This window comes from Hydra vulgaris, chromosome 10 (assembly GCF_038396675.1).
Source record: "Hydra vulgaris chromosome 10, alternate assembly HydraT2T_AEP".
Classification (NCBI taxonomy): Eukaryota; Metazoa; Cnidaria; class Hydrozoa; order Anthoathecata; family Hydridae; genus Hydra; species Hydra vulgaris.
In genome coordinates this window covers 21,431,893-21,445,511 of record NC_088929.1, presented here as the reverse complement: position 1 = coordinate 21,445,511, position 13,619 = coordinate 21,431,893, and the positions used below count along the sequence as shown (strand labels likewise).

The 13,619-nt window shown below is 26.3% G+C and overlaps 1 protein-coding gene across 1 annotated transcript in view; it reads right to left on the bottom strand.

The window, feature by feature from the left end:
• The window catches only part of LOC136086213 (syntaxin-1A-like), a 92,181-nt gene that overhangs the window by 31,991 nt on the left and 46,571 nt on the right, over nucleotides 1–13,619 (bottom strand). The window contains exons 8-11 of the mRNA XM_065808497.1: nucleotides 12,219–12,308; nucleotides 10,101–10,148; nucleotides 9,851–9,961; nucleotides 7,140–7,213 (exon numbers count right to left, since the gene is read on the bottom strand). Of these exons, the coding sequence (XP_065664569.1) occupies nucleotides 7,140–7,213; nucleotides 9,851–9,961; nucleotides 10,101–10,148; nucleotides 12,219–12,308 (323 nt within the window). The remainder of the gene's footprint in view (nucleotides 1–7,139; nucleotides 7,214–9,850; nucleotides 9,962–10,100; nucleotides 10,149–12,218; nucleotides 12,309–13,619) is intronic.

The following is a 13,619-nucleotide window of genomic DNA, read 5'->3' as shown; positions in this document are numbered from 1 at the left end:
ATAAAAAAACACAATTTTACAGGAGGAGTGAATGGATAGTGATGGAGGTGATAGATAAGTAAAGAATAAATTTAACCATTAAAAATCATTACTCCAGTACTTTCAAACAGTTAAACAAATGTGTTTTTTAGATTGTACTATACAAAATAATATAATATGATGTTCTTATTTTTGCTATTATAAATTTTGTCTTTTCTCAACTAAATAAAAGCGATTCATAGAATCATATAACAATAAGGCGATTCAGAAAATCATATAACAATTCCAATGGATAATGCAACATTACAGAGCAAAATAATTAAGTAAATAGGATAAGGAAAACTGTGGATACGTCTGTTAGTCTATTACAACAGCTTCTAGATAAAGATTCCAATGTTACATTTGAACAGGTTACCTCAATGGACGAGTTAGTCAAATTTGAGATCCAACTTGAAGACAATGTAGTTAAAGATGCAATGGGAACTGTTAGCAAGGATACAAAAGCGCATTGCTATGCTGTTTATATTCGATCATGACGGAGGAAGTGTAATCAAAAGTCAACGTATTGTATAGTAACCATGTGCCAAACAAGATTTATACTGACCGTTTGTCATTAAGACGTACCTTTAATTTTTTTGAGCTCATGCTGCCAAGAGGCTGAACAATATATACGTTGTCTTTTAATTGCAGTTGTTTAGGTGGCATATAAATTTTGTTATTTGAAGGAAGAAATTTAGAAATTGTAATGAAATTTAGTATTTCGTTATAAATATAATGTAAGTAAAATATAATGAAATTAACATGTTTTAGTCAAAGTCAATCAAAGCTTAAAAAGTTTATCTAAGTTGATTGATAAAATATCATAAATCATTGATAAATAGTTAATAAAAACTAGTTTGCGTGACCTTAGTATAAACTCGCAGCGGGCTTTAATCTTACGAGAAATCTACGTATTTTTAGCTAGGACTATGTTGTACCAGTTTAAGAATTAATTTTCCATATTAAAATTTAATTTATACGTGTTCGAAGATATATATAACCTAATAAAGTAATTAAATTAGATACGTATTTAAAACCTCATAAAACACGTGTTTAAAATTTCTTGCAACACGTATTTAAAACCTTTTAAAACACGTATTTAAAACCACAAAAAACACGTGTCAAACTCCAGTAAAACTACCCGTGAAATCCACGTGTTTTTGGTTTACGCCTGGATCGTAACAAACACGTGTCTAAACGGGTTTTAATTCCGAGATTAAAACTAGATGTGCCGGCTGGGAACAAAACAGTTAATTGTTTTTATTCATTTTATATATATATATATATATATATATATATATATATATATATATATATATATATATATATATATATATATATGTATATATATATATATATATATATATATATAAAAATAGAGAGAGAGAGACCATTAGCCTATATTTATTTTATATTAATTGAACTTCAATAACAATAATTAATTAAAAAAATAAAAATTCCTATCAAGAAAAGAAAAGAATCCAGAAATGGAGGATTAACCTTTATAACCAACTTAATATTACTTAACCAACTTAACCAACTTAATATTACTTTACATTAATAAATAACCTAATATTACTTTACATTAATAAATAACCTAATATTACTTTACATTAATAAATAACCTAATACTACTTTACATTAATAAATAACCTAATACTACTTTACATTAATAAATAACCTAATATTACTTTACATTAATAAATAACCTAATACTACTTTACATTAATAAATAACCTAATACTACTTTACATTAATAAATAACTTAATATTACTTTACATTAATAAATAACTTAATACTACTTTACATTAATAAATAACTTAATACTACTTTACATTAATAAATAACCTAATACTACTTTACATTAATAAATAACCTAATACTACTTTACATTAATAAATAACCTAATATTACTTTACATTAATAAATAACCTAATATTACTTTACATTAATAAATAACCTAATATTACTTTACATTACATGCCTATCAAGAAAAGGTAAGAATCCAGAAATAGAGGGCTAACTTAGGCAAAATGATAGTATACCGATAAAGTGCAAAGTCCTATGGCTTACCTTGTTGTTGGTGCACTATGTTAAGTAAATTAGGCTTAAAATTACTTTATTTACTTAACATAAAATTGTCTAATTTATGAACGAAATAACCAAGGCAACATTTGTGAAAATTTCCAGAGTTAATGAGCTTTAAACACGTGTGTTCAAGAAAACAACTGGATGATATAATAGTTTTCTTAGTGCATCAGTAGAAGACTTGGACGGAATATAAATATACAAACAAACAGTGTTTATAGTCACTTAACTATTCATAAATGAAATTCAATAGCATAACTATAAACAAAAATCAAAACCAATATATTAAGTTGCAGAACATCACTTAAAACATTTAGCTAAATTGCAAGACATTGATTACAAGTATCACTAAAAACGTTAAGCTAAATTACAAGCCAAGGATTAGTAAACATCTGATAAGAAATTAAATTTCCACTTTTAGATAAATGAATTTTACACTTTCGACTATATTTTAGAATTGATTTTTTAATGTCTGATTGAAAAAAATAATCACATCAAACCAAAGTGACATATTGTTAAATATTTAGTGGCTTATTTATAACAAATAGTGGTGTATGTGATACATGTTTATTTCATTGCTAATTTTATTTCATCACAAAACCATCACACCTGACTAAAAACATATTATATAATAATAAAATTAAATAGCACCAATTTTATACATATTTTTTTAAATATTGTTAATTAAAACCTTCCAAAAAAATTTGAAACATATTTATGACCACATTTGAATCCTTTCTTTTTTTCTTTTTTTGTCACTAATTTACTTGCAGCAAAGCTGCAAGCAATCACTATTTAAGTTGGGGGTTACCAGAAAACAAACAATATTGCTAAAAAAGGAGAAAACCGTTGACAGAAGACTTAAAAAACTGTAAATTGTTTAAGTTAGGAAAACATAAATATGGAGGAGAGCTTCAAAATGGGAACATGAAGGGACAGATACAGTAAAGGATGTGACTTTAGCTGAGTGACAAGTCACGCAAGATTGAGTTTTGGTTGATGAAGCAAATGATGATAACAACTCATTTGATTTAGTCATAGTATGGTCAAAATGTCGAGTACAATTTTTCAAAAGGTGAAAAAAATTAAAGTGCTATTAGTGTATGTTTTAATTATTCTCTTTAAATATGTTGATGGAATATGTTTATGAGATGTTTAAAAATTTAATTTTATTACCTATATACATGTTTCTGCCTGTTTTTTTCTCTCTTTATACAGTGTTGTCCTAAAAAAAAATTTTTTAGGACAACACTGTATAAAGTTTATAATAGATATGGTGTCAATTTATATAAGTTATGTAAATATACTGTTTTGGCTTTCAGAACAACTTTACTTCAAGGTTTAATATACCTACAATTTTAGCTGGAATTACTGCAGGAAAAGTACCAAACCTACAAAATTGAGCAGGGTCTAAAGGTTAATAAATAGTGCAAAACTATTTCACATTTCTTCAAATTTTAATTTTTACTTTTCAAAATCATATTTTATTTAAAGTCTTTTAATTAAAAAAAATATTACATAATTTTAACAATCACAATTGCAATTAAATGCTATTTTTTACGACTTAATATTTTCTTAATAAAATACAAATGTTTTGGTTTTAGGTTTAAAAAAAAAGATTTATGCTTTTCTTGCTGTGTTTCCATCATTGGACTAAAAACTTCAACAGTAATACTCTCCATCATTAGATGTTCTCCATCATCGCCTGATCCTTCACTTCTTAGAAATCAACATTAGGTTTAAGTTCATTTTCAATTATTTTATGAACTTTTTTTTCTACTTGCAACAAACTTTTGTTTATTGGCTGTGTAAATAAACAAACCTGAATTCACTGTACCTTTTTTCGTCTCTGTGCAATATATAGAATACATTCCAAATAATAAATTCAGCGATTGAGAAAGTGGACTCTCAGGTCCAAGGACATATGATATTTTTTAACTGAAAATCTGTCTGCTGAAATTGATATAGTGGACACCTGTCTAATATAAGCAATTTCAACGCTATTCATATTTTTTGGATTAAATCTACAAACATTACAAACTTGATAAGAAATACTTATCAGAAAACGAAGGGTAGAAACTTTGCAATCAAGTACATTGTACAAAGCACATTCAGACTTGTGCTTGACCTGGGTCATTGGTTTTTACATTGAATATGATTAAGATAAAAAAACCACATTCCCCCTTAAAAATATTCAGATTTTCTCTTAAGTATTGAAATTGAATAGGGCAATATTATTTGGTTGAGAATTGAACTTTGTCTATAGAATATTGTTAGTTTGGCATACTATAAGTACACAAATGAAGCAAAGATTCATTTTCAACTTCAGTTGTCTGTTTATAAATAGACTGTCCAGTTGCACCATCAAACCTAACTATTCAAATTTAGTATTTAATAAAGTTATAAAGGTCTATCGACAAAAGATATGTGAGTAAAGATGCATGTACATCTGTATTACATTTAATTAGATCCAAGAGTGATTTTGAGGACAAAAAAAAGCATAGCCTATTTACCAAATAAGACAACCTTGCATGCAAATGAGGGCTAATTTCTTTTCTCCTGAGATTGTATGGAGATATTCCAATGCTAACTGCATTTGTAGTTTCATAAATATATTTGATTATCTGAAAGAGGTTTTATAACGTCATAATCAAGTTTCATCATGAAATTAAAAAAATCAATTTTACTATGGTATCTTTGACTGTTAAGTTAAACATTTTATTAATAAGTTTTTTAATAGAACCCCAGAAAATAATTTTTTTTCCTATGATAAAACTGTATTAAAAATTATACTCTTGAATTAGCTAAACATTTATACTCTTGAGGTAAATCACAAGACTTTTTTGAATGAAAAGCACAAATTAATTTTAATATGTATGCAGGAATAATTAAGCTAAGCACTTTTGCATCTGAATTTAAATTCAAATTAGAATTATATATATAATACTTAATATAATGTTAGTTTATTATTAAATTTATTAATAAATCCCTAATTATCTGAATAAATTTTTAAATGCAATTATTGTCTAGAACTTGGTCCTGAAGGGGTGTTGCACTATTACAAATATCAAGGATTTTTCTTTTACAAATATCAAGGATTTTTCTGGGTTATTATTACTTAGTTAAAGTTAAGACCACAGGTAATTTTTTCAGTTCAGTTATTTCAATTTGATTTTAAACTAGAAAGTCATGATTCGTTTTTTTTAGCTCTGTTTGAATTATGATTTGATCGGTTTGGTCTTCATTTTTTTATTTTTTTTTGCTGTTTCGTTTTTGCTTTACCTTAAAAATGAACACTTTCTGAGCACAATTTAGTAGTTGTTGAAACACTGTCTGCTGAAAAATATTGTTAAAAATTACAGCTGCTAAAAAAAAACTTTTACTTGACTCACATTTTGCAAGACCATTGAATCAAAAAACTTTAAAAACTCTATTCTGGTTTTCATCATATGTTCCTAATTTCACTAAAACACTGATCTTTATAATAACTTATTTCACTGTAACACTGATCTTTATAATAACTTATTCCACTGAAGCACTGATCTTTATAATAACTTATTTCACTGAAACACTGATATTTATAATAACTTATAAAAACACTGATCTTTATAATAACTTATTTTATTCTAAAACTTGAGGCATATGGTGTTACATCTATTTTATTGAAGTGGAAAAAGTCTTTTTTAACTAATTGAAAGTAAAGGGTTGTTCTAGAAGAAGGAGTATCATCATAAGCATATAAAGTAAGCGGTGGGCCACAAGTGGTGTGCCACAAGGTTCTGTGCTCAGTTGAATTTTACTTTTATTATACATTTATGATCTTCCTAGTCAACTCATAAATCAAATGCAGACAATAGCAAAGTAAGAGCTGCAGTTAACAATAAAACTGATGCAACTGCTCTACAAAATGACATTGATATATTAGAAGAATGGGCAAAAAACAGGAAGATGCAATTTAATATTGAAAAATATAAAATCATGGGTAATAAAAATATAAATTATAAATATCTTATGAGTAACAATATGGTAAAGCAAGAATAGAAAATGATCTTGGTGTACTAATTTTAAAAGATTTAAGATGGGAAACACAAATCAAAATTGCATCATTTATTGAAAACTACAAATTTGGTATAATATCCAAATCATTTAAGTATAAAGATACTGAACTAAAAAAGTTGCTGTATTGTAGTTATATTCATCTGCATTTAGAATTTACAGTACCGGTATGGAGTCCTCATCTTGAAAAAGATATAAGTATATTAGAAAAAGGAGTAACAAAATCTGTACCAGAGTTTAGTCATTTCACATTCAATGAAAAACTAAAAAAATAAAATAAAATTGATATACTTAAAACACCAAACAATACAAGATCTTGTACAAATGTAATAACATCAAGTATTAAGGTTTTGAGAAAATTACTTGTATGTATAAATGATATCAAAGTATTGAGAAAATTAATTATATGTATAAATGATATCAAAGTATTGAGAAAATTACTTGTATGTATAAATGATACCAAAGTATTGAGAAAATTACTTGGAAAATACCACCAAAAAACTCATGCTCTGAAATATGTTTCCTTGAAATACAAATACACAAATCCAACCAATGCAATCATCCACAAACAGAAAAAATCTTATTGCAGTTATTATTTTCTAAATAACATTGAAATACATTTTTTTTAAATGTCTTTAATGTATAAAAGTTTAAATGTATTTAACATTAAATGTACAAAAAATATGCAAACTTATTAAATTTATAAAAAATTTAAAAACTTATATTAAAAATTAATTTTAAAAAATATGCAAATTTATTAAATTTCAAACTTATAACAAAAACTAATTTAAAAAAAAAAAAAGTACCCAAAAGGCTTAAAAAAACATAGTTTTTGCAGGTAAAGATAAGAAAATTTTTTAGGTAAAAAAGAGAAAATAAACAACAGAACATTTTATCGTATTAGTAAATTCTTAAATAAATATTAGGATAAAAATCTCATAAATAAACAACACAATTTATTTGTGCTAATTCTTACCAGAGACTGAAATAAAGTGCTAAACCAATTATAAGTAACAACACCAAACAACATACAACGATTATAAATTTTTTCTAAAAAAAAATAACAGATCAACTTACACTAAGTATGTGCAGTTTTTATAAATTTAATTTAAAAGAAAACCAAAATTTTTGGCATTATAAAAAATAAATTTCTAATTGAATAGTTTGATTACTTTAAAACTTGAGCAGGGAAAAGCATGAATAACTAATCCTGAAGCCTAGGGAAGAGTATGCGCAACTAATCCTGAGGAAAAGTATGCACAACTAATCATGAAGCCCAGGGAATATACTATAACCCAAGGACAAGGTTTTTTATTATATTCTATGTTGAAGATTACAATGGAAGGTTACTTAAGGCTAATATGACTTCAATACTGACCAGGAATAGGAATTCTCAAGTAGTTTTCAGATTTTGATTGGCTATTTATTTTTTTTATCTCTGCTGTTCATGAGTTCCAAAAATTTTAAGAGATATATAGACTATATTGAAATAAAAACAAACACATAAAATTCTTTAAACCTAATATATTTTAGTCTAGAATTCTTGAATCGCTTTCTGGTAATCATACATAAGGACACTTGGTTTAAAGGCTAGATCGATATTGAATCATGTTCACCAAATGCTCAGATTTTTTCATCCAAAGCCCTTAATTCTTATTTTTATTGCTTCTGTACACTAAAGTGTCTTTTGGACACTGAAGTGTTTCTTTGACACTAAAATGTCTTTTGGACTCTAGTGTCTTTCAAAACCTTAGTTGCGACCTTTGACCAGAAACTCAGTTGAGTTTCCTTTAAAAAAAAGAAAACCAATTAATAATATAAAAGTGTTAATATATTATAAAATTATAATGCTCAAAATAAAAAATATATATTTTTGAATTTGTTCATTATTATAACTATTATATTTACATTTGCAGCAGTTTTCAGCCATTTTGTAACAGGAAAAGATAATCCACATATTCTATAACAAACTTGAATTACATTTTAAAATATTTTGCAATTGCTAAAACTAAATTTGTTGAACCTGAATCTTTTTTTCCTTGCTTGTTGTTGTTGTAGAATCTAAATCCTGTCTTCCTTGTTTTTCTTAAACCTGAATCTTCGCTTAAAAATGGCATCTACAGTTCCAATTTTAAAAACTCTGGAAACCCGTGACCCCTCCAACTATCACGCAATCAGTCTTCTTTCCCTTATTAGCAAAGTCTTTAAGTCTTTAATCAATAAATTTCTAAATCACATCTTGAGTCAAATAACTTACTGCCAGACAATCAATATGGTTTTTAATCTTCTCACTTTCCAGATGACTTGCTAACTGCTGTGAATGAATGATTTTATAGTGCATTAGATAGAGCTGAAGAGGCTAGAGCTATTGCTCTTGACACAAAGCTTTTGACAAAGTTTAACATACTAGTATTCTCCATAAGCTTGTTTCATATGGTGTACTTGGGAATTTTGAGATTATCAAATCATTTCTTTCTAACCGCTTTATCAAAGTCATCATTAAAGGCCAACACTCTTCTGTATTTCCAGTAACTTTTGGGGTATCCCAAGGTTCTATCCTTGGTCCTGTTTTGTTTCTTATCTACATTAATGATCTTCCTGATAATCCTACATCTAAGTGGCTCTATTTGCTGATGACTAAACTTAATACTCCTGTTTTGACAAAAAGATTTTTTTGAAGTTTACAACATAGTTAAGTAGGGTAATGTGGGTATATATAGACCCACATTACCATGATGTTATTATGTATTGAGCCAATAAAAATCTAATACTAAGTCTGACTTCTGAAATCACTTTTAAATTTGAACAAAATAAGTTTTTTATGGAGAATAATAATACAATATTCAATATATACATATATATGTATATATTGAATATGAGATATACAATATTCTCATTTTTATGAGAAGGTAGAAATTAAACAATGAAGGTAAAATAATGAAAAATGGTAAAAAATTATCCTGATTTAACAGATGTGTCAAGAAAATAATGTCAATAAAAAAATTACTTTTCTAGTTTACTAGGTAAATGTTTCTCTCATCTTAAGTTCAATTAATTAATATTCAGATTTTTTTAAACTTAATTTATTATTTGTTATTAATTGTGTTTTTGTATATGTGTGTGTAATGTATAACTCTTGTTATGCTAAAATATTTAGTGTAGTGATATCAACTTTTTTTTTCTCTCAAACATTAATACTTAAAACATTAATAAATTTTCTCTCATACTTTCCTGGCTCATAAAATATTTATCAGCAGTGTTTTTAATATCAACCATTTTGTTGCTCTTCCTCATTTTCTTAAATTAAAACATTTAAAATTAAATGTTTTTGTAATGACTTTTGATAAAACTATGGGTCTCTTTTTAGGTACCATTTAGTCATTCATCATTCTAATTCATTCATAAGTGGAATTTCTCAGCGTTCTGCCTTAATTACATAGTATTTTTAGTGTAACTATATATTAATATTCATAAACTAACAAAAGTAAAAAAAAAATTATTATTATGGCTATTTAAGTAAAACTTTCAAACTTTTGACTAAATAAAAACATTGAATTATAGCATATAAATATAAAATTATATATAAAACTAAATAACTATATATATAAATATAAATTTTTATATAAAAGTAACTAACTGAATATATAAATAAAATAATAGTTACCTTATAAATAAATAAATACTTACTCTACGAGCTTTGGATTTGTATGAAAAAGCGCTACATATATCATCTCCACCTTTTCTAACAAGTTCTGCAGCATGATGAACATTGTATTCAATACTGTCTATCATTTCTCCCTTTGATCACAAATCATTAAACAAATAAAAAAATCTGGAAATTTGAAAAGTTTCGTCAATAGTAAAGTAACTGTTAAAGTTAGTATTATACAATAGTAAAGTAAAGTAGTAAAGTTTTGTCAATAGTAATGTAACAAACCTGACTTTGGACTAACAATGCCATATCTGTGAACATTTCATGTAATTCCTAAATATAAAACTAATTTAATATAATGCAAAAATAATAAAGATCACAATAATAAAGATAACAAATAAATAAATATAAAGACATTACTCTCATTTATATACTCACTTTTAAAATACACAGGCACGTATTACATTTACATACAACTCTTTTGGAATATTAATATACATGTTTTGGAATACTTGATGTATTTCATGTACATAAAGCCTAGGTGTTGTGTTTTAGCATTTGCTAAATTATTAAAATTTTAGCATATGGTTTTGTAATATGTTTTGGCTGTCTTACATAAACATGTTTCAGAATACTAAATGTATTGCATATACATAAAGCCTGTGTAGCCAAAAAAACATTATACTACTTAACTTTTGTGAGGTGGTAACAAAAAAAATTGTAAATTTTAAAAGGTGAAGGAAATGCCTGCTTTTTCTTACAAAAATAACTTTACTTTAATAAAAAAAAAAGGAGGGTTAAGCCCACCTCGCCCCGCTGAAACTCTAAAAAAAGGTTGTTTAAAAATTAAACATAAAATGCTTCACATAGATCCATAAAAACCACATACACTTTGATGCCATTAGTTGTCATGCAACAAGTCAAAGGTAATTCAAAAGCTTCAATTCAATCAATAAGATCTTTGAAAAATATGACTTTTGATATCTGGTGTTCTTCTTGTTCACATAAATAGATCTCCCTTTTATATTTTTATCATCTTCTCTTATTTCAAGAATTTTGTTTACACTGAAACTTCTCTCATTTTGTTTACACTGAAACTTCTCTCTACTTTGTTTTCAGAACAAAGCATAGTTTGAAAATAGACTCAGCAGAGGCATACCAAGCAGTCTATTAAATAAGTTGAAATAGCTATACTCTAAATATCTAGTGATTGGTGTTAAGGCAGCTATACTCTAAATATCTAGTGATTGGTATTAAGCAGTAAACTCTAAAAGTTTCAGAAGTTTGATGAGATCTATTGGCTGTAATAAGTTATCAGACCATGTTAACAGGTCTAATTTTAAGAAGCTGAGGAACATGATCACTTTGCACAGCTTTAACTAATTGATTGCCATAATACTGATCTGTAAAAAGACCTTTTACTTAAGTTAATAGGAGGCTCACCAATTTAAAAAAAGTGCTAATTTATCAAGATACTTTATCAAGTAAGCTCCCTTACTTTAACGCTAGATTAAATTGTTAAGTGGGAAAGTAGACTTTCCACCTTACTATTTATTCAAATGTTTAAGTGACAACTGATTGGTGCACAAAACATAGGCAATCCAATTTAACTTTTGTCCTAACTACTGATTCTTTTAAGTGCATTACTCCTCCAAACTAGTGTTTAAATTGGTTTGGAGTCTCCACCACTGTTATCTCCACTCCACCACTGTTAAGTGCTATACTTCCTCATACCATTGTATTCAAAAACCTGTTATAATTTCAATTTTTTTTTGTGCGTATTTAGCTGGAGTAAAATAAAATACTCCGTTGTTAAAAATTCCGCTGTTAAAAATTCATTTATATCTCTGTGTACTTATACATTATATCTCAGTGTACTTATTACATTATATCTATTAGTACTTAAAAGTGGTGGAGTGTCTCCACTCCACCACTTCTAAGTACTAATCTTCCTCATACCAATGTATTAAATGTAAAAATATTCAGTCTGTAATTCTCTGTAATAACTGATTAAAAATTTCAGAAAAAAAAAAAAAAGTTACAATATCATTCATAACTTTATCCCTAGCTCTTCAAACTTTACTATGACCAATAACTAATCTACTGTCATTTTTGAATACAAGTCCACTTACTCATCATGCTGCATTAGCTACGGCTGCAAATGCTCTTAGATTAACACCATACCTAACACCTTACCTAATATTAAAGACATCTTCACAATTTCTGAATTTTTTTTTGAATTTTTGTACTAGAGTTTAGAATAGAAAAAATCATTTTCATTAAAATTGAACTCTGCACAATTTTTATGATCTGTGCATTTCTTATCATGGTAAACTCTACTAATCTCAAACATCATGGTAAACTCTTATAATGAATAAAATTTTTATAAAAATTAATATTTACCTTTATACTGTTTTCCAATTTTACAATATCATTATGCTCAGCTTCAATTTCTTGCAATGATTGTTTTGCTTGCTGTGTTTCGATTATTATCTGAAACCAAATTGTTTAAATTATATAAATGATACAAAAATTACTTTTTAATCATTTATGAAAATTGTTGTAAGTTGTAAAATGTTTATAACATCATCAGATGTTTATAGTTTATTGGATGGACACAGAAAAGTCTTTTTCTTTGAATTTCTCAAAAACCATAAAAGCTTTTTATTTTAAACTGTTTTTTAATTAAACATTACTTCCTTTTTTTTAAAAAAACCTTACTTCTTTTCTTTTTTTAACTTAACTTATTTTAATTAAATTCTTATTACTATATTATAGGGGTTATACTTCTATTGAATTTTTATTTGTTGCAAGAGTATTATAAAATTAAATTAATTATCAATAAAAAATTATGATTAAAAAAATCATGACAAAATTACAAATTAACTTATTCTTATTAAAATCTTTTTTTAATTAAACATTACTTCCTTTTATTTCAATTAAACGTTACTTCCTTTTCTTATTTTAATTAAACGTTACTTGTTGTGAATTTTTGAAGATGATGAAAGTTATACAAGATGAATTTTTCACAACTTCCTAGTCAACAACTTTATTATGAGAACAAAGTCAGCTGAGTTTACATCAAAGAACACCTCCAAAAAATATTTTGCCATTTATAAAAAGCCAAAAACACCAATGTCAATTTTGGCCTAATCTAGCTGCTTCTCACTATTCTATGGAAGTTTTACAATGGCGCGAAAATAATAATGAGGCAATTCTTCCTAAAATTGCAAATACTCCGGTCAAAAGTGCCGTAGAGAGAAGATTTTTGGGTAGTTAAAGGAATATTTTGTAAGACAGGTGGAGCAACAAAAATTAAAAAAAAAAAAAAAATTAAAATTAAGTTGAAATGTTAATTATTGTACACACATTTAATATAAAAAAAAGTTAGAAACAAAAAGCTGTTAAGGTTTTAGAGAAATTTTAATTTAAAGTTCAGCAGATTTTTCCATGTCCACCCAATATATTTGCTATATTGCTATATTAAACCTTTAATCTTCAATAAAAATACTTCAGATTATTTGTCACATCAGTCAATTAAATTAAATATCAAGATTGTGCAAAGTATAGCACAAACTTATTAAATTCGTTACACAAACTTGCTTTGAATCTAATACTCCCTTTAAAGTTGTTTAAAATGTTGACTCAAGCAAACTTTGCTTAAAAAAAGAAAAGATTAAGCAATGATTTAATAGCAGTTTAAGTTACAATAGATTATTTTATTATTTTTGCAAAGAATAATAAACTCTTGCTTGCACAACTTCTCATTTGAGCACCCATTTTCTTTAGATGTAAAATTCCTGA